The sequence below is a fragment of the Calypte anna genome, chromosome 1 (assembly GCF_003957555.1).
Source record: "Calypte anna isolate BGI_N300 chromosome 1, bCalAnn1_v1.p, whole genome shotgun sequence".
NCBI classification, from domain to species: Eukaryota; Metazoa; Chordata; class Aves; order Apodiformes; family Trochilidae; genus Calypte; species Calypte anna.
Window position 1 is genome coordinate 66543961 of NC_044244.1, and position 21407 is coordinate 66565367.

The 21407-nt window shown below is 37.0% G+C and overlaps 1 protein-coding gene across 5 annotated transcripts in view; it reads right to left on the reverse strand.

Moving 5' to 3' along the window:
- OSBPL8 (oxysterol binding protein like 8) overlaps positions 1 to 21407 on the reverse strand; it is an 82514-nt gene that overhangs the window by 9261 nt on the left and 51846 nt on the right. For all 5 annotated transcript variants that reach the window (XM_030444970.1, XM_030444941.1, XM_030444954.1 and 2 more), the window contains 12 exons: positions 17992 to 18072; positions 17020 to 17121; positions 15621 to 15824; positions 11037 to 11121; positions 9746 to 9917; positions 6300 to 6528; positions 5297 to 5481; positions 4410 to 4491; positions 3611 to 3709; positions 3037 to 3133; positions 2597 to 2695; positions 1095 to 1192 (listed from right to left, as the gene is read on the reverse strand). In XM_030444970.1, the coding sequence (XP_030300830.1) occupies positions 1095 to 1192; positions 2597 to 2695; positions 3037 to 3133; positions 3611 to 3709; positions 4410 to 4491; positions 5297 to 5481; positions 6300 to 6528; positions 9746 to 9917; positions 11037 to 11121; positions 15621 to 15824; positions 17020 to 17121; positions 17992 to 18072 (1533 nt within the window). The remainder of the gene's footprint in view (positions 1 to 1094; positions 1193 to 2596; positions 2696 to 3036; positions 3134 to 3610; positions 3710 to 4409; positions 4492 to 5296; positions 5482 to 6299; positions 6529 to 9745; positions 9918 to 11036; positions 11122 to 15620; positions 15825 to 17019; positions 17122 to 17991; positions 18073 to 21407) is intronic.

Sequence of the window (21407 nt, forward strand, 5' to 3'; positions counted from 1 at the left end):
TCCCTCTCCATGTGCACAACTAATTATTTGTTTGGCTTTAAACCAGTTTCTGCCTCAAAGATGGCAAACATGTATTGTAGAAGTGTAGTGAGACAGGGCCAGGTGCCCTGAGTTATTGATGAGTGGGTGTGGGTTCACCTGTGTCTGGCCTCCCTCCTGAGCATGTGCAGGAGCAGGGGGCCAATAAGAGAGCAGCTGACACCCACGGAGAGAGCTCTCACTCTTCAGTGAGGATTGAGAAGCCCACAGCTCAAGGAGCCCCAGGAGCAGGCAAGAAGGGGTAGATCCCGAGGCCACAGGAACAGCCCTAGGACATCGTCCAGGAATGGGCTAAACCCCGAGGCCTCAGGATCAGCCCTAGGAGCAAGAAGGGCTCCTCCCGCTTCATAGAAGTGCTATTTATCTATAAGTACTTTAGAAACATTTATTTAGCTTTTTTTAGTGGTCAGGTGCCAAAAGTAGTCCATGTATCCTGTTGCTTAGCACTGGGCATTAGGCTGATCTAAACGTTTGCCAAAGCCTTCGGGTCATGTTTATTGAAGGTGTCATAAGCAAATTTTAACCCAGGATGGAAGAGGGGAACCTGGGTTTGAATTCTCCTGCAAGGGTTCTCTAGGAGTTTAAAAAGTCTGCGAACATTTTTAGAGAATTAAAAATCACCAAAGTATATTAACAAAAATACACAAAATGCCCAGCCAGTTAGTCAGATCACTAAATACTTCCCCTGTTCTTACACATTTCTAGATGCACACTGCTGCAGGTAAGGCAGAATATTGGTTTTCTCCCACTAGAGCTGTTCTTAAGATTCATACAGCCAGCAGTACATTTGAATTTGTTATCACCAGAGATGAAGTCAGCCCTGTAAGTTTCAGACAAAACCTCTGGACCCAGAAGAAAACATTTTAAAAAACAGATGACAATACACTAGGTTCACATAGCTGGATTATGTAGCAGCTAAAATTTAAAAACTTCTGTTTCCAAAATGGCAATTCCATATTAAGTCAGATCATGTCTAAGGAGTGACCTAATAAATTTATTTTTTTGTTATTATCATTATGCTCATTCTTCTTCTAGTGCTCACAGCATCTACTAACCTTGAGTTTGAATTCAATTGTTGAACTGTAGCCAGTTTTCTCACAGGTGATGTTGACTGTTCCCCCAAGCTCTAAGGTCATTGTGCCATAAAGAATTCCTGCAGGAGAAGAAAATGGTTACAATGAACATTTAGAACTAAAAATGATTAAGAGACTCCTAAGTTCTTTGGGTACAATTCCTAGAATAAACACATCTATGTCAGAGGAAAAATCATCTTTTCAGAAAACCTTTCTTAATGATAAGCATGATCTTTTTGCCAAGTAAGGTAACCCAAACAGAAAAAAAAAAAAGATCTAAGCACATTACAGGTAAGGAGGAAAAATGGTTTATTAAGATGTATCTTTGGCAGCATATGCTGCTTGTTCTAGCAAGGGTGGTATTTAGTCCTATTGGAGATGACTGGAGGAGAAGGCAAACTTTTGAAATTAAGACAGGAAAATAATTCTCTAACAAATACAGCAAAGAAAAACACCGTTTGAAAAGTATGTACAGTCAGACCACAGGTGAAGGCAATAATGGACAACCAATATAAGACGACACCAACAATGTCTCTAAGTACTCCTGGAAGCACAAAGCTGACAATGCTGAGTACACTTAATTTACCTTGATTAGTGTTTCTCCCCCTGCAATCCAGCATTTGAAACACTGAATATATTTTACTCTCTTTCCCTGTATATTCTTCTACCATTTCCCTGTAAGATTTCTCAGTCATATTGGACTCCTTCCTGTTTGACTGAATGTGTGTTTTGGGCCTTTTAATTGTAAAGCATTTTTTATGTTAAAACATCCAGCAGAATATTAAAAATATCCATTACCAATGGAAAGAACTGAGCCTACCAAACTAATGTGAAATTACCTAATTCTGCTCACTGATTTTCATATATTTCAAATGAAGAAAACATAGTTGCTGAATATAAGGCTTCCGAAAGAGAATTCTGTCAAGAGAACAGATGGGTAGATATATCTGAGGAGGTAACTGAATTTAAAAATTAGCAACTCTGAAATGTATCTTTTGTACAACTGCTGACTTCCCAGAAAACTTTACAAGCTCCTGACCAGTTTACCTTAGTAAAAGTAAAGACAAATGGTCATGATTTACACTCAAATCACACAGTGAAATGTAGATGCTACGTTGCCTTTAATGTTTATGAGAGGAAAATACCAGAACAGCTCAAAACCATTCTTTAAAAAAATCAACTCAAACAGTAAATTATTGTAATGTAATGACAGCTAGCTATATATATGTTCTTACTTCTAATGAAGAAGGAAAAAAAAAATCTTTACGTCAAAAACCAGATCACTGATTAAACAACAGATGTGTTTCTCTCCTGATAGAATATGTGGAAGCCTAAAGCCACCAATACTGCCTGTGTTCAGAACACTCTTCTAAAATGACAAGGCCAAATTCAACACAGTATACTATTTAGAAATATTAACTGCTTACAATAACAAACTTCTGTTCTCATAATCTTGCCATGTAGGGAATGAAAAAAACCACTACCTTTACAATGAGCATATGGCATTGTCATTACATAATCTTCTCCTCTATTTAGGAATGTTAGTCGTCCTTCTCCATCTAGTATGGCAGATAATGAATTCCCTGAAATTCAAGGACAAAAAAATCACATTTCTCACCCTGAACAACAGTCAACAGTTCCTAATAACTGACCAAAAAAATTAAGAACATCAGTATATTTAGCATTGCAATTAATCTTATCTTATAAAGCCACTACAATACACATCTTCAATTAAAAAATAAATACCCCAAAAATAGAAGTTAAAATTCCAAAAGCTGGTAGAAAACCTTTGTAAGGAAAGGGTAATACATTGTAATACACTGATCAAACTCGATTTTTCTAGTGACCTTCTTTCATCCAAAAACCACAGTTCATTTGCACTGATTTTACACTCCTCAAGCAACAAAACCCCCACATTATTTACCATAGAATTTGGATTTTGCCAGAACGCTACCACTAAGGCAAAAACCATCCTTGCGGTTGCTAACATAGAAGGCAGATATTGGAGGATGATGGGATACCTGTTGAAACAAACAAAAAAACAAACAAAAAAATTAAGAAAAAAGTTTAATATAGTATAAACCTTGAGCTAATAAGGACAGAATGAAAAATCCAAGCAGCACATAACATAAAGTTAATATATGTGAAATGTGATTGTCACTTTTTGGGATAAAGCTCAAGCAAGCATTTTTACTGAATTTCAAGAGTAAAGAAAATTAGCAACTGACTTCTACTGGAGGAAGAGGAAAGAACAATCCTGGAGTCACCTTTGTCCCTCTAGGAAGATGGATGAAAACAGACACCTGAAGAGCTTTTATGATGAAATTAATGCATTTAATTTAAATGTAATTTATTGTTTTAATGCATTTAAATATAACTATTAAACTTATAAAAATGACTTTAAATACATTTTCTGAAAGTAATATATTGTTTGTCTAGCACAAAAACGCAATACGTTTACTTTTCTTCAAAACATTTATGCCAGTTTTTGCAGCTACCTGTTCTGCAATGTAAAAAGTCTTGCTATTTGTCCTTGGATGAATCCACATGCAGCGGAAGGTCTCACCAAGGATTGGATTGTACGGCTTTTTTAGTCCCTAAGCAGAAACATAACAGAGTAGGCTTACAATGCACGTGCAGAAGTTACAAAATACTTTATCAGTCTGTCTGTGAAGACACACACACACACAGAAATGTCCTAATTTTTATGCTGAAGCACACTATACTTAATTTCATCATTTGTATATGATGCCCCATTACTCTTCACCCTAAGGAAATCAGCATAGATTTATTATTTTTGCTATCTATTCCAGGCCACATATAAGAACAAATAGAATATAAGAATTGTTGCACAGGAATTATCACAGACCTTTTGTCTGAAGTTGGGTAGTAAGCACTTTGTTATTTCAGTGCTGTTTCCCACCAACTGAACTATAAAGAGTACCCAGAGCAAAGCTAAAGCTAAATCACGTAGTGAATATTTTACTTCTCCAGTTGTAGCATGCTATCACTGAAGAGTAGAAAACATAGAACTGTCTCACAGCTTTATCACAAAACGTTCAGTCCAACTCCTGCTCCAAGAGAAAAAAACCCAACTAATTGAATATGGTCTATTTAAAGAATGGATGGGGACAATAAAGGTCCACAACGTAATTGTGTAAATAAGGAAAACTTAACCTTGCTTTTCAAAAATGCATAACTATGTTATTTTAAAACAAAAACTTACACCAGCACATCCCCAAACCCTCAGACTAGGCACAGTGACTGAAATAAAGACAAAACAATATGAGAGGACACCTTTGGCTTTTTGTAGAATCCTGACAAATACCACTTCACTACTTTTTTCATGCGGTTGTAAGCATTCTCTTCAAGAGCGGCTCTATGAAACAAATGGAACACACAGATAAAATAGCACTATTGTTTCAGTTATAACATGGTATCAATTGTTGTTATACATCTTGTATCTAGGAGTTTACTAAAGCAAAGGTTATGTGATTTGCAGTACCATAAAACCTTCAGCTTGACTGATTAAATTAAAAATTTTCAAATATTTGTCTGAAATTGGAATTAAACAAAAAAATCAGAAACGGCATTTCCATAATTGAGTTTGTTCTTTGTAACTTTAAATCCTGTTCCATCCCCACTGAAATTATTCCATTATAAAAGGTACTGCTTTAGAGAACTGGCCTACTCATGTATAGAACTTATTGCTGAACAATATTTCAATTAACAGTCTTATTTATTAGCTTCATTTGAGCAGACAGCTATACATTTAATTAATTGACTGAAACTTAACACTTTATTAAAAGGGTTAGCTGGTACTGTTTTACCATTTTAAATATGCCTCCAAGAGAAAAAAACCCAAACAAAACCAAACAACAAAACAGAACTAATTTTGAGGAGTCTTCTGTACAGTATCCAAAAGCTAAACCAGAAATGTCTGCAACACAATTGCTATTACTAAGAGGAGCCAGACTTCCAACATGTAGGGTATGAGCTCTCAGGCAGTTAGGTTTCAGAAAACAAGGGCATCTAATCACTGATACACTGTCAGACAAATGTTCAAACTCAAAGCAGCTTATGGAGGTTTTTTAAGTAGATCTGTTCTAACGTTTAACTATACAGTTACCCCATTTTAGCTTAAAAAATTAAAAGAATGAAAACTAGAGACATGATTGACTCACTCAGACAGAAAGTCTGCATGGTAGTAGTAATCAGACAGCTTGTCCAAAAAAGAACGAGGTTCCAAGATAAATGTAGGCAATACAACCTTGGACAAGTCCATCCCTGGCCGGACTTGCTTCAGCAGTGTCCAGATCAGACTTTTGTTTTCTTCTGACACGACTTCTGTCTGAGCAGCTTCCCCTGCCTAAGATGAGCAAATAAATGGTTACAGAAAGGAGAAAGAAAATAATCCTCCAGAAGGTGTCAACATGTTACAAGGATGCAATGAGAATGGAAAATAGATACTTAAAACGAGCAACTCACAGAAACTAAAGCAACTATAGGAGAAAAAAAATCAGAATTTCTCTAAATACACTTTATCATCCATGGTTAACGTAGTACAACAGATACCCTATTGAACATTAAAAATGGCATGTGTTCACATCTGCCCTAAACCAGAAATATTTGAGGTAGAATGTTGTTCAGATATCCTCTCTTAGTCCTTTCCTAAGCATCAAGTACATTATCCTGCATTCTCAAGTGTATGCCTTACATGACAAAAGGTTGTTCATTTTACCAACTTCTCTGCACCATGCTTTTCACTGCCTTGACCAGTTAATAGTATCAGTGAGTAAAGGAAACCATTGTTTAGGGGGAAGCTTCATTTACAACTTGAAGATTTTTATTTGAAAGAAAAAAGATGTTACTAAAAAAGAGATAGAAATTACAATTAAAGGATGGGTAGACATGGTCAACTTCTGCTGCAGGTAGCCTTTTCAAACTGAGCACCTTTTGTCTGAACAAAATTTCAGATAATCTCATAATCTTTGTTACAACCTCAGACACAACGACAACAGTGGCAAAACAGAGCAAAACATGGATGAACAGAATATTTCCCCCCCATTACTGCTGAAAATACGAAAAGCAATCCTGCAGCTCAGCTTTCAAGCATCATCTGATTCCTAAAATAACAGTGTTGTATTTGGAGAAGCTGCTTGCTCACTACATCAACAGCACTTTTACCTCCCCAAGTTCTTCATGGCTCTGTTCTACGTAAGTAGTTTCCTTGATATCAATTGGTTCTGGATCAATGTAAGAATCATCCTGTCGCTCTGATGTGTCGCTGTCACTCTCTTCGCTTTTCCCCAATCCATCATTATCAGATTCCTCATGGTCATTTTCTTTATCAGATTTGTCAGAGTACATATCTTGATCTTTAAAGTGATGCCTTTCAATTTCACTGTCATTTAACCTAAAGAAATAAAGGCTAAATGAATCTTCAACACCACACAGTATTTTCATGTTTCCAAACCAGGATCTTAATAAAATATACACTAAAATTGCCCGTATGTTGCAGCACTGTCAAACTAACGTCACTGAAAAAATATAGGATGTCGTCTTTTCACTGAACCATCAAACATGAAATTTAAAACAGTTCCATTGGAATGGACATACAACAGTCTTCGAGTTCCAACAGCCTGACCAATTCAGGGCTGACCAAATCAAAGCAGCATTAACCATGTTAATGGTTTTGTCCAAATACCTCCATAACACTGACAGGCTTGGTGCATCGGCCACCTCTCTAGGAAGCCTGTTCCAGTGCTTGACCACTCTCACAGTGAAGAAGCCTTCCCTAACGTCCTGTCTAAACCTCCCCTGGAGCAGGTGTGAACTTATCCCTCAGGTCCTATTACTGGCCTAGGGATTAGAGGCCAGCACCTCTCTCTCCACTTCCCCTCCTCAGGAAGCTGTAGAGAGCAATGAAGTTTACCCTAAGCCTCCTTTTCTGCAAGTAGACAAGCCCAAAGTCTTCAACTGCTCCTTCTAGGACACTCCTTCCAGCACTTTTACTGGCTTTGTTGCCTTCCTCTGGACACACTCAGAATGATCATTGCATCATTCTTAAATTGTGGGGCCCAGAACTGCACACAGTACTCAGCTGAGGCTGCAACAATGCTGGCTACAGTGGGATAATCACTGACTCTGATGAGCTGGTGATGTGTTTGATGCACCCTAGCATGTGGTTTGCCCTCTTGGCTGTGTATTATGCCTGCTGCCAATTAATTAGCACCTCAGATCCCTTCCTGCAAGGCTACTCTTCAGCCACTTCTCTCACAATTTACACTTGTGTCTGACATGCAGAATTTGGCATTTGTTCTTGTTGAATTTCATCCCCTTGATGACTGCCCAACTGCTCCAACCTATCTGGAATCCCCTGAAAGGCCTCATCCCTCAAAAGAGTCAACCACCTCAAAGCACCTCCCAGTTTGATAACATCAGCGAACTTGCTAATGGTGCATGCAACTCCTGGACCCAGGTTTTTGATAAAAATACTGAACAGAAGAGTCCCTAGGACTGAGCCCTGAGAAATGGTATTTGTGACTGGTCACCAGCCAGATGTAGCCTCATTCACTACAACACTTTAAGCGCTGTTCATCCAGTTCTTCACCCAGCTCCATGAACTCACCCCATAGCTGGATAAGCTGTCCAGAAGGATACTGAGAGGGACAATATAAAAAACTTTAATAAAATAAAAAAATACATCCATCACCATCCCTTCATCCACTAGGAGGGTGACCTAACCATAGAAGGATATAAAATTAAACAGGACTTTTCCTTTGTGAACCCAAGTTGACTGTGCCCAGTGACTGCACTGCTCTTCAAATGTATTTCAATAGCACCCAGTATAATCTTCTCCATAATTCTTCCAAGTACTGAGGTAAGACTTCCAGCTCTGTAGTTTCCTGGGTTTCCTGTAGTTTCCTCATGCCTCTGAACTGGAACAATGCTAGCAAGCTTTCAGTCAGAGGGGAGCTCCCCAGACTCTCGAGATCTTTGGGAGATGATCAAGAAGAGTCCTGCTCTAACAGCTGCTGGCTCATTCCGTACTCTGGTATGAATCCCGTCGGGCTGAATAGACTTGTGAAAATTCAGATGACACATCTAATCCCTTACAATTGCAGTGTTCACAAAAAATGGAAAGCCACTGTTGTTACACTCATGGTCCTCCATCTAAGAGGATCAGGCAGCCCAAAGTCTATCAATATTATTAAAGACTGAGGACAAAAAAAAAAAAAAAAAAAAAAAAGTAGTATTTAATGCCTCTGGTTTTACTTCATCCCTATTTTTAAGGTGACTATGTTCAGTCCAATACTTTCCTTGGCCTTTTCTGTTGTTATTAACAAACTTTAAAAAGTGAGCTCTCAGTTGAAGCTAAAATTGCTTTTACCTTTCTTCCGCCTCTGCTGTAGGCCTGCAGGTTTTGTTGCTTAGATACTTAAGCACACTGAATACTCTTAGATTATGCTATATTCAAAGATCTACCTAATTAAACCATTAATTTTAATTAATTGCTGTGAGATAGTAATATGAGCCAGCTGACATTAAACAACTATTCATGAGTACAGATCTCCAGATGAATTGTACACAGTACAATACAGTTTATTGTTTCCATGAGATAATGGAAGGAGCAAAAACCATAGCTGAGCCTGCTTGGTCATCTGCAAGGGCCTTGAATCTGGGCCAGGAGCAACAATTTGCCTTTTCTATGCTTTTCTCAGACTATCTATGCCAGAACAAGCTGTAATTCTTCCACTCCAGGTCCCATCTCAAATTCAGGATTATGCTCTTAAGTGCAGGTCAAAACCCCTGCCTGCCCAGAAAAGACAGATAGGCAGCTAAATGATCATGGGTGGTAGAGATTATTTGAAATAGGCTTACATCCACCCAAAAGTACATTGAATTGGTGGGAGATTACTCAGACAAACTGCTTCAAGCTTCAGACTCAATTATAAAGGACTAGATCTCTTAATGCATTCTGGTACCAAAATTTAAGTGTTCAAAAAACCCATTTATTTACCTTGCTTGCTTAATAATGTATTTTCACAAAAGCTTATGGTCCCGAAAATCTGGCTGAAAGTATTATTGAAATTAACAGGAAGTTACTCAAGGGCACTCGGATATTAGATAGCCAGGTGATACCAAGCAATTTCAGCTTTTGTATATTTAATTTAATAATAGGGTGACTAAATCATTATTCATCCTTCTGAAGGTTCATAGCTGAGACATGCTGAAACCATTTAAATAATGACAAGATTATTCATTTCTTAAACCAAAAAACAGCAACTTACACTCACATCTACCAACTTTTGTACTAAGCGTGTTTTCAAGTGAAGCTAACAAGAGAGACCAACTTCAAGATAAAAGAAAATAAAGATTAGGAGTTTAAACTGATTAAACTTCCTGATGTGATACTCAACTTTGAGTTCCTTGGATGAGACTTTCCTCTATATCCACTCTGCTTGAAAAAGATTTTTTTTTCATTTCATCCACATACAATATAATAGTGCAAATAAGGCATAAAGAGAGCATTCAGGAGCAAGAAGAACAGCAACCTTAGAAAGAGATTCTCTTTATCACTACAAAGTTCTGGCAAAAAGACAGCCAGGTTTGATACTTAGTTCACTTACGGTAAGTTTTCTCCACTGTGCAAGTTGTTAGCACGAAGCAGACCATAGAGAGAGACGTGAGTACTGTCTGCCGAAGAGTTCAAATCTTGTTCTTTACCTTCTCTAATCATTGTACGTTTAAGCAGACTTGAACATTTCAGGGCTAGCTCCAAAGCATCCATCCAACACCTGCCTAAAAATAAAGTTATCATTAGACTGAAAATTAAGGATTTAACCAAGCTGTACAATTTCCATTTCCTACTTTCATAATCCTTTTGGGTTTTCTTACACTGTTTTTGAAGATACACTTCAGTCTTCCAGGTTGCATGCCTTTGATTTTATAATCTAGTGGGGACATAAAAACAACTCACTACCAGCCAGCTCTGGTACAAGGTATGCTTCATGGTAGGGCAAGCAAGATAAATCATGATTCTGTTACAGCATATTTCAGCATTTCTTCCTAAATGCAAGTATGGTTCCTTCCAGGCTCTGTTTAATTCCTTTGAAGTTGCCTGCAGCCCTGCTCTAGTTCTGAAGTCAAAATAACTGCAAAATTTTTTCACTTAATACTATATGGAAAAGGAGCTATAATGATTGCATACAAATGCCATTTCAGTATAGAAGAGCAAACATTCTAATTTTTTTTCCAAAACATAACTAAAACGTGTGTTCTTTCCACTCCTTACTAGTTCTTTATTGCCATGTACCTTATTATTTTTCAGAGTCCAATTTTTTAAAAATCTGCAGGGATATGCTTAATTTACCAGAAGAATGAAGGAAGATGCCACAGGAGTTACACTACACTCTTAAAATTTGTTTCCACATTGTAACCTCTGAAGATGGTTGCACTGATATTGACCACAACCTTCCCAGTGATGAAGGGTGTTACAGATATGTATTTTGAGGGAATTTTTACTACTAGAACTCCGTGCAACTGCTGCATTTTATAACGCCCAAATACTTTCATTACAAAGAATGTTCACATTAGCACTTCAGAAAAGCACTAACTTGAGTATTTAGACAAATACTAATATAGTTAAATCTGAAATTAACCTTCCCCTCTTCTCTACCCATCCAACATAAGACAACTGCAAAGAGTACAATGACAGCTTCTTCAGGTCAAAATTTTCTTTTAATAACGGTGAAATATTATATGTACCAACACAACTGAATGCACAAAGTTAAGTGGGAACCTTAACAACTAATAAACTGCACTCACAGTGCTGTAATAGACATAGCAAGACGAGTAAAACCATCTCTTTCTAATAACTAGCTGCTGTCACTGCAGAAAACCACCAAGATATCTATTTACCATCTGATTCTGAAGCAGCTCGGATGATCAAATAACTGCTGGGCAACGGCTGAGTTATAGAACCAACTGCTTCACCTTTGGGACCCTTGAAATAGACAAAACAAACAAAAGCATCAAGTATTTTAGTTCAATTTTACAGTTTATCATTAAATGTAATAAAAAGCTTGGCACACTGCAGGGCTATTTACTGTCACTCAGCAACATCTAATGAAGACATGAATGGAAAGATGGACAGCCCTCTGTTGCTGGATTTCTCCTTCAAAGACTTCAGTCCAGTATAGCTCCCACTTCAAAAAGAATGGTCTTTGGGATTCAAATAATTTCAGGTTGGTTTTGTTGTTTTGTTTGTTTGTGGTTTTTGTAAATCATACTTGGCTTAGTAACTTGGAAATGCTCTGCTGATGCTACTATAGCAAGGCAACAAAAGCATCTAAAGAAATGCCACAGGGGAGTCACCCTCACTGTCTGGGGATGCCTGCAGACAGATGTAGAGAGATCACAAGGACGAGCCATTCCTCTTCAACTCAGTATTTCATCTGAAGAGGTAAGATTAAAAGCAAACAAAACAAAATGTATTTTTGTGTGGTTTAAGAAAGTTGATTTACAACGAATGCTATAAAAGACCCCACATTAATGTCGCTCTTCTCCCTCTAGTCCCACTTGTTCTTGGTAAGAGCAAAGGTTCCTCTGAATTCCTACAATGATGCTACGATTCATAGCACAGAGAGACACAAGGGCAAGCCAAATCCCTGCAGAAAACCAGAAGCCCTCTTCAGCTATCCACTTCATGCTTAATTTACATCACAATGTGTTTGGTGTCACAGCAGCATCCCATGCTCCAGAACTGCATTATTTTTACCTGTCTTCAGAAGACAAGATGACTTAATTGGTATTTAAATAAAATGGAAATAACTCGTCCCACCCAAACACTATGCATTGCTATAGGGAGAAAGGATGAGTGGGTTCCCTCCCTCCCTTTCAATCTCTCCACTTTAGTAGTCAATTCCACACAATATTTGGGTACCTAACTAGACTTGGCATTGCAACAAGGAAAAAAAAAAAGAAAAAGATACCCAGGTCCACAGAAGATATTCAGATGCTTAAGTCTGTCTTTAAAGGGTATCAGCAAGACACCATAATGTTATGTTCAATTAACAGAAACACAAAGGATGTCAATTGCCTATGTCTAATTTTCCCAATGAAGTTCTACACATTCCAAATTAGAAGGAAAAAAATAATAATCCAAATTTCCTTTCCATTTCTGTTGAGCTTCATTTTGGAATGAAATTATAAATAAGCATTTTAAAGACCCTTCAAAAAAAGTTTACCTATGGTAGCTTTAAGACAACTGGTAGGCAAAGAGGGCTGTATTAAATATACTTGAAGATATTGTTGTAAGCTGAGTTAAACCTGCCTAAGTGATGAGTTAACATATTTGGTCTGGATTGATTTCCCTCAAATAGAAGCCTAGTGAAAAGCCAGTACAAGGCTTAGAAGAAGGAATTGGAAAGCTACAAGAAGTTTTGAGCAAAAGCAGATAAAGGCAGATATTTTAGAAGCAAGCAAATGAAACAGCCAGAACTTTTCTGAGAGCAAGAGTCAAGTAATGAGTAGTCTTGGTAGTTCTTAAATATCAATATAGGCAAGCTAGTGCTGGTGTAAATGATGTTCAGAAACTCCCAAATAGTCAGTATGGAGGAAAAGCAACTTGGGTGTTAGAAACAAGATTGCAAACCTCAGTTCCTCTCCAAGCAAGCAGAACGGTGCACCTACAAAAAGTCTTTGATGAAGCAGCAACATTGGGAGACCCAGGAGGGACAACCCCATGCATGAGCACTTCTCACCCTGAGGGCAGCTGGGCAGGAAAGAAAAGAAATTTTCAATTTCATGGGCCCCTGGGGATGGGAGAGCACCAAAGTGCAATGCCAGGGGTGTGAGAGGTGTTGGGACACTACACAGCAGGGACCATGGCACCGTGACTGAAACAGTGCCATGCAAAGGCCCATCCACCACAAGTACTCAAAAACTCCCAGGTCACAGGTCTTAGACTTAAGGCAGAGCTCTGCTCACTAGATCTCTCCCCTCTAGGGTTTTACTGTGGGCATGTAGGGTACAACACTTACTCTGTCCCAGACAACAATTCAGAGATGTGTGGCTTTGGTGTTTGGGTTTGCCTGTTGCCTTTTTTTTTTTTTTAATGCAAGAAACCTATACTACATATATGCTTTGACAGTCCCTTAATTAAAACTAAAAAATAACTTGCAGCAAAAATTTAAGTAGTCTGGAATAGTTCTGGAATAACTGCTTGTAAACCTTGATTTTCTTCTAATAATTTACTGTCCAAAAGCACTGGACATTTTTCTTTCATATCACCTATTCTGTGTTCAGAATCAGTTTTCAGTATGGTAGTGTTCTGTACCAGGCAGATATTTTCCATTTGTAAGGTGACTTTATTTAATCTGTCTCTGTTCCTGACAGAATGATGGTACAACTGCTCCAGCCAAGGTAAGGGGTACCTTAAAAATCCCACTAGATTAAAAAAAAACTTTGATGTTTACTTTCTACCAAATACTCATGCCAGTAACAGTCAAATGGCATGAACACTCAGAGAAAGTAACAAAAACTGATAGTCACACTTGTCTAAATTTACTCATGAAATATTACTTGCAGTAACTTTTCTAGTTACTAATTTGAGAAAACTGAAATGGCATCAAAACTGGGTACATGAGGAAGACAAAACAAGGTACAGTGAATGCACTAGCTACCTCAGAGTGCAGGAGGGACATCAAAAACCACAGCAAACAGGCTTAAGGGAGCATGTGAAGGGACTGGCCACAAACTACTGCAGATGAGAATTTGCAGTCTGCCAGAAGGACACACTATGTGTGTTCAAGTGAGAAAATCTGCAGTACTTGCACCTGCATAAAAATTTCTTGCAACGGCACATTCCTGCACTGACTGCAAAAAGGCTCATTTTCCCTTAGACTTTAGGCTCATTCTGGTAAACCAGTCAATTGCTATTATGGTCATGAGAGTTTGTCTCATGATAATAAATCTGTAACTAGGACATTACGATTGACTAGGTAAACAAGGCAGAAAGGTTTCAAACTCCAAGGTCTTTCATCTAATTAAACCCAGTAATTCTCAACTGCAAATAGCCATACCAAAATGAACAAATGCCACTCCAGCTCTCAGCACATTTAGAATGGACAATATCAACTTGTTCAGGTTCAAAATTTGACCTACCTTAAAAAAGTAAAAATCTGGTGGGCCATGTCCTCTAAATTCTAAATATCTAGTTAAAAAAAACAAACAAATCTGTTTCTCATTGCCAGGCAATAAAGAAATATAAATCTGATCTGTGATCTTCTGCTGACAGGCCACCACTTTGCAATGATGATAAATAATTAAATCACATTAACAACAACCCTATAGTTTTAAAAAGGGTATGAAGTTTGCATTCTGCAAGTCTGAGATCACCAATAATGAGTGAAAAGTGCTTCTAAGAAATATTAAAATAATACTGTTCAAAAGCAACTACGAAAGATTTGATCTAAGCTTTAGTAAATTTAGATAACACCAATAAATACAATTCGGAAGGACCACAAACATCAGGAATTATAGTAGCTGACTGACTTCCCAGTCTGAGATAAGGAACAAAATCAATGTAGCATATGCTCTACAGATATGAGAGTACATTTATATTGATTTCAGAGGATACTATCTCACAATTAGTAGCTATCTTAAGATATATTTTGCAGAGGGCATAATTATTATGACAACAGGCCTGATATTCTAACAGTAATTTAATCAAAAGCAAGATGTTATTTTAGGAGGTAAATATGTTCACTTGTGCTGTGCTTTCACACTCTCCATATGCAAACAGAAAATAAGGACTATAATTGTTTACAGAGTTTAAACAAAGTAATAGCAGACACTGATTCTTACAAGAAACTGAAATAAACTTTTGCTGTGCAGAACAGTGTGCTTTTTAACACTTAGAGCTGCTCACAATATTGTCATGTATGATAAACTGACAAACATCAGAAATTAAGGAAAACATTTCTCTTTCTAAAACTGTAGCAAAAAAAAAAGGAATACAATGGGCTAACAAGTTGCAATACATGCTACTATTGCTCAAGGAAGTTATTTGAATTTCTACTCTTAAAAGCAAAGTGAATTAGGCTGTATTTTATTGCACAAATGTAATGTAGGAAGTCAAGAAGTGTTTGTAACACATCTCAAAGCTTTCGTTTGGGCCAACTACTTTCCTCCTGAATTTTTCAGATTTGACTGATTCAAAATACAACTTTATACCCTCATTCTTTCCACTTCCATGATTGCCAGTGCTGGCATTAACCTCTTCAACAGCATCCCTCTGCACACCACACTTCTGTAGCTATTTAAAGATATAGAGCAGCACTTTTTGTGATGAAGACAACTAGATGTTGAAGGCTTGTAATTCAGAATGAACAAACTATAAAAGTTAACAGAAAATGCAGTCCAGCTTTTCATTAAGTTTGTCTTTACTCATAGCTGGCTAATGCTGGTCATCTGTTAAGAACCATACATGCTCCCACTCACCTTGATAGCCCATATGGACTGCTCCAAAGGATGAAAGAGTTTAAAACAAAAGCCATCTTTTTTAGAAGGCCTCTCAATGAGTTCACAAGCGTTCAGAAGCACTGTTCCTACCCACTGGCCATTTTTGGGGGTTTTGTAAACAAGCAGCACTCCTGGTTTCAGTACACACCACAGTTTGGTCCAGCTTTTCAAGGTACCACGAATCTAGAAGATAAACAGTTATAGCTCAGTGAAGCCAGGAACAAAACCATCCAACTTAACAAAATTAAAATGTAAATTGAAATGACTTATTAGTTTTTATTTCAAGCAAAGTTTATTGGGTCTATAAATAGCTTACTTATATTTATCAAAGCCAATACAAAGGTACAATTTCAATGCTTATTCTTCTGTTCTTCCTTGATGAATAGTTATTCTACAAAGAAGTATGCACACATCCAGTCATGGAAGTATGGCAATTCACCTGAAACCTTAATGAATTTTCCTGTCTGGAATGTAGTTTATCTCTAGCAGGAAGACAGGATAATCTTTGGAAACAGAGCTTATCTAAAACCAGGACTGACATCAGATAACAAAAACAGAATATTCACAAAATAGCTCAGATATACCTTAATTTCTTAGATAAAGCATCTTACAACAGCTGTTGGCTTCAACCCACACATGCAATATATAAGATCCTTTCAAGTCCCTGAATTCACACATCTGATTATAGTGCTTGCATCATTTCTGTCAACTGGATTTTTAGTATTTCTGTGTCAGTAGGACTGATGGCCAACTTGATCTTTGAGCAAGGTCTTATCCTGTCGACACTGATTTTTACAAAAACTGGAAAAAGTTTTATCAGACAAGCTACTACTTGAAGCTGATTATAAAAATCAGGGTTAGGGTTAGGGTTTGCATTATTGTTGATGACACTGACTGCTATTTTTGAGAAACTAATTCATTTTTTGTACCAGCATTAGAGGACAGTTATATTGGAAATAACTGCAAGAGGACAGCAAAAGACACAAGGAAAACTACAGGAAATAAATACAGAAAGAAATCTGTATTAAAATATCTAATGTGACTGAACCACTTTCACTATTGTTACAGACATAACAGAGCTTCAATTCAAAGTGTAAAAAACAAAGGACAAAATAAGATTCATAAACCAAACTCATCTGAAGTTAATGGCTATACACACAAGATGGATGTGACTATGTCACTGCAGTAGAAGCCAAGTTCCTCCATTATTCCCCAAAGATCTGAGCACAAAGGCTCTGTCATGCAATTAGCTGCTGCTGTGCTTAGAGAAAAACATTAACAGCAAGTTAAAGATTGAGCCTTTTCTATTCTGGTCACAAGGCAGAGAACAAACAGCTGCTACACATCTTCAAATCAGGTTTCACACTTGGATTCTGACCTTCAACCAGTCAGCCATAACTATAACTGATGGGTCTGTGATTGTGCTAAGCAATTCTTTTGTAGCTCTTTTCTTTTCTTCTCTGTAGTTTTTCTTTTGAACCTGTAAATAATAATAAAAATATTTACAATGCCACAGTCATAAGCCAGTAATTGGAGCATAAAAAGACATCTACCAATACAAGACGAGGAAAAAACCATGCTAAGTTCAATTCCTAATACAGATCTAGAGAAGAAGCTTTAAAACACAGTATTTGACTTCAAGGTGTGAACAACTATTTTGTACTCTGTTTCAAGAGCAGCTACCAGGTAATTGATTTCAGATTTTTCTGCAACTTGCTTTTAACAAAAAAGGATTTTGAAACTCCTGTTAGTATTACAGGGGAAAAATCAACAAATCAACCTTCCTCATCCCCTTCCTTTTCTGATGTAAAGTACAAAATCAAATTTGGGCCTTATTTAGAATTACAGATACATTATCTGATAAATACTTTTTACCTACCAATTACTTTCCCTTCCCAGCAGAAATTTGCAGCAATTTATTTCCCTCTTCTAGAGGAAAATAATTTTTTTTTTCCTGATGTTTCTGCCAAATCATGAAGTTTCATCATGTTACAATATAGGAGGAAGAAGGCAGTAAAAAACACAGGTAATGCACACAGATTCTAACATTTAATAATTCAATTCATTTAACTGCATGTAGATGACCAAAGGTCCCTGCCAACCTGAACTACCTCAGAATCTTCTGTGTTATCTTATAATCTTGTGCCATCCTAAAGACTGCATTTCAGAAACCCATACTCAAGTACTGGTACAATAAGATATGAAGAGTTTCAACACGACTGCTTCTCACAATACTTAGATATTTCATATAGGTCTCTTCCCTACTTGACATTTTTGTCTTCTCATTTGAGAATATGGTAAAAATACATGAATGCATTTACAGTCCATGAGGAGTTAGAAAATAGTTCACCTTGAGAGATTCTTTTTTTGTAAGCTTGCTTGAAGATAAAGAGATGTCCTTCTCAGAGCCATTGAAAAGCTTGGATTCAGACTGAAATTGACAAAATATGTAATAAGCAAATGACAGTGAAAGCTACAAAGATACATTGCTGTTGCAGGCACTTTTAAAAGCATTTGAAGTGCACAGTTATATAAGGCCCCCATTTCCACTCGCTTCTCTCCTGTTTCTCCCACTTAACAAAAAACAAAACCATAACTACAAGTTGTAGTATGAGCTGTTCACCCCCTGTTTATGGAGTCTTTTTTCATAAGGGTTTTATGGAAAAGCTGTCTGGGATTCCTCCAGGAGTTGAACTGTATACAGTAAATATTTAGTTAATGGAGCTACTACTTGGTATCTTGCAGTCTCGACTAGTCAGGCCTTATTTTAACAGAGAGAGATGATTTTAGGAGAATCTTAATGTTAACACAAATTGCAGTATTTTCATTCATAACTTGACAGCTCCTCTGCATGAATTATAGAGGCACTTACCCCATGTTCCATGAAGGAAAAGACAGCTTCTCCAATCTAGATATCAGTGCTCTATAAATTCTCAGAGTACAACAATGGCACTTGTTCTGCTCCTTCCTCTCTAATCCCATGCTCTGATTACTTTTTGCAAGTCATCTTCAAGAAGCTTACATTAATGATAGACAGGGGACAAGACTAAGGGTTTTTTTGTGAAATGCAAGCCCTTGTTCATAGCAGGATAATATGCTGCCTCAGCACCACATGATTTATTCCTCCTGACTCTCCCCACAGCTTGTAAGGTTCAAAGTTTGTTCTTTGGCATCTATTGAAAGGGAACTCGAGCCACCAGAGATTCACCCTGGGATACAAAGCTCTTCTTTTGAAAGAAAAAAGAGGATTCTACCATATCAGGTTCAGGTTGGAAAAGGTCTGTAGGATCACCGAGTCCAACCTCTAAACTAACCTTCCTAAACTAGCTCTACCAGCCCACTGCTAAACCATGCCCATAAGCACTCTACCTATACAATTTTTAAACACAGTCGAGGATGGTAATTTAACCAGATTTAATGTGTTATTCCTCTTGCAACTCACAGAATAGGAATCCACTATATATAAACTTCTGAAAACTTGAGTTGTATTTCTATGAACACTGAAATATAAGCCTGATGGACTCAAACTTCAAACAAAAATAAAAATCAGTCACCTTCTAAGCTGTGTGAATTCAGGGATGGTTTATAAGAACTGCTTCTCAAGCTGTACAATATTTCTGATGACTCATTTCAAATCTCAGACTACAATGCACAGTCTATTCACTGAATTTCTATTTTGGAACACTATAAAATGACAGCCAAAAAATACATAAGCTTTATAAAAACTTACAGCAATAATAAGGAGTGCTCAAGTGCACTGTTTTTAACACATAAATTGCTCAAACCAAATAAATAAAAATTAAATATTTAGAAGTCGAGCACAGCAATTCAACCTTGATCCTGCTTTGAAGCCTTTAACTCAGAACTAAGACTTCACAGCAGCCTACTTTGTGTCAGAAAGATAAATGCAGAAAGTAATTTTATCTCAAAATCATTTCAACAATAAGTAAATTCTCTACCTTACATATATATCTTGGAAGAATGAAGAAAACCTCTTCATTTTGTGTTAAGGATACATTCTTAATGGTCAAAATTTAGTTTTAAGACAAGCATACAACTTGATATTTAATTCCTCTGTCTAGAAGTCAAAAGAAATACAGTACTTTAAGTGGAATAGCAGATGAGGGGAAAATGCTTATCACTGTCACATAAGAAGAGGCAATGAACTTGTTATGCAAGCTATAATGGAGCAACTTAAGTAAAACACTCATAAATATTCAAATTGCTCACTAACAGAAAGCTAGTGCAATCTAAAGGTCATGCATATGAAAACCCCAAACCATAAAGTATCACAGATCACAGAATCTCATCATCTTGGTATCTTATTTTTAAAGTCTGCTAATAGGACACTGAGTAAAGGTCCACATTTACCTGCCCAACACATTATGAGACAGATCTGTGGTTTGTACATTTTTAAGCTAGTAACTTTCTCAGTGTTAAATCCACACAAAGTGGACAGGAACTAAATTTAAAAGAAGAAAACATTTCAAGAGAAGTTACTGCAAGTCCTAGCAAGGTACATTCAGTACCAGATTCTGGACAAGACTCATCTCTGCTTTTCCACTCTTAGTTAAAAAGAAGGGCTGCTACTTATATCCACAGCTGTGAAAGATGGTTACCATCTTCTGTTCCTGTAAAGTTTTACGTGGGTTACAAAGGAACTACTAATTCTTAACAAGTCCCACGTGCATTAATTGCAAAAGTAAGGATGAATAATAATATGTATTAGAAGAAGTAGGAATGTGGGTCTCATCTTTGATAGTAGAAAGATGCAAACAAAAAAGCAATTGCAAAGCACACAAAGATGTAAGAAAGACAGGAACAAAGAAAAATAAATAAGGAGAAAAAAAAACAATTGAATAGTCAAAGATTTAATAGAGTCTGAAATAAATATAAGTTAAGAGACAGTATTAACTTGACTTCCAAGTCAAACATGATTTAGAGGTTTCTGGACCAACATAAATATTTTGATCAGAAGCAAGCTGGATGGTAAAGTATCCTTACAGAAAATAACATTTTATTCTGAATAGGACTGCTATTGCAACTGCTGTTGACAAATTATTGTTACATAACTGTGATCAGAACAAAAGAGTTCTGGTAAGAAAAGACCTGGAATCACTATACAAAATAGAGTCTTTTTAGTTGCTCAGGTTTCATGTTCCCTTCCTATTTAAAGTTTAGTCACCCCAAGATGCTATGGTTTTGGTGATGTGGTGACCATCCCCAAACTCCATTCTGGATGTTCTCAGTCTTTAATTGCATCTTAATTTCCATCTTGGAACTACACTATGATGAGTACAGATTTGCCTAGCTCCTTCCTTTTCCATTTTTGTTACCAAGACTACCTGAACGCAGGAGCATGCATATGAGTTATATCTAGTTTAATATTCTACTCAGCATGCTTTCCTTCACACTATTATTGCCTCAACAAAATGGGCCTTTATACTTTAATTTTGAGGTACAGAAGTCCTTGCAACAGGACAACAGATTACAAGTAACTGTGTTTTACTCTGGCAATTATTAAACTAAAATCTTTTCATATTACAGTTTCTTGAATATTCTTTTAAGAAGATTTGCTACAGCTCCATGAACAGCACCTTCACCTACATCTTAAAAGGATTTTAAATTCTACTCCATAGTAAGAGCTGCCCTCCATCATCTCTATACGTGGCAAGGCAACATCCCACCCCAAGATGGCTGTGAGAAAACTCCACATTTCCATTTCACTAAGATGAACTGCAGATTTTCACATGATGTCATGTCTAT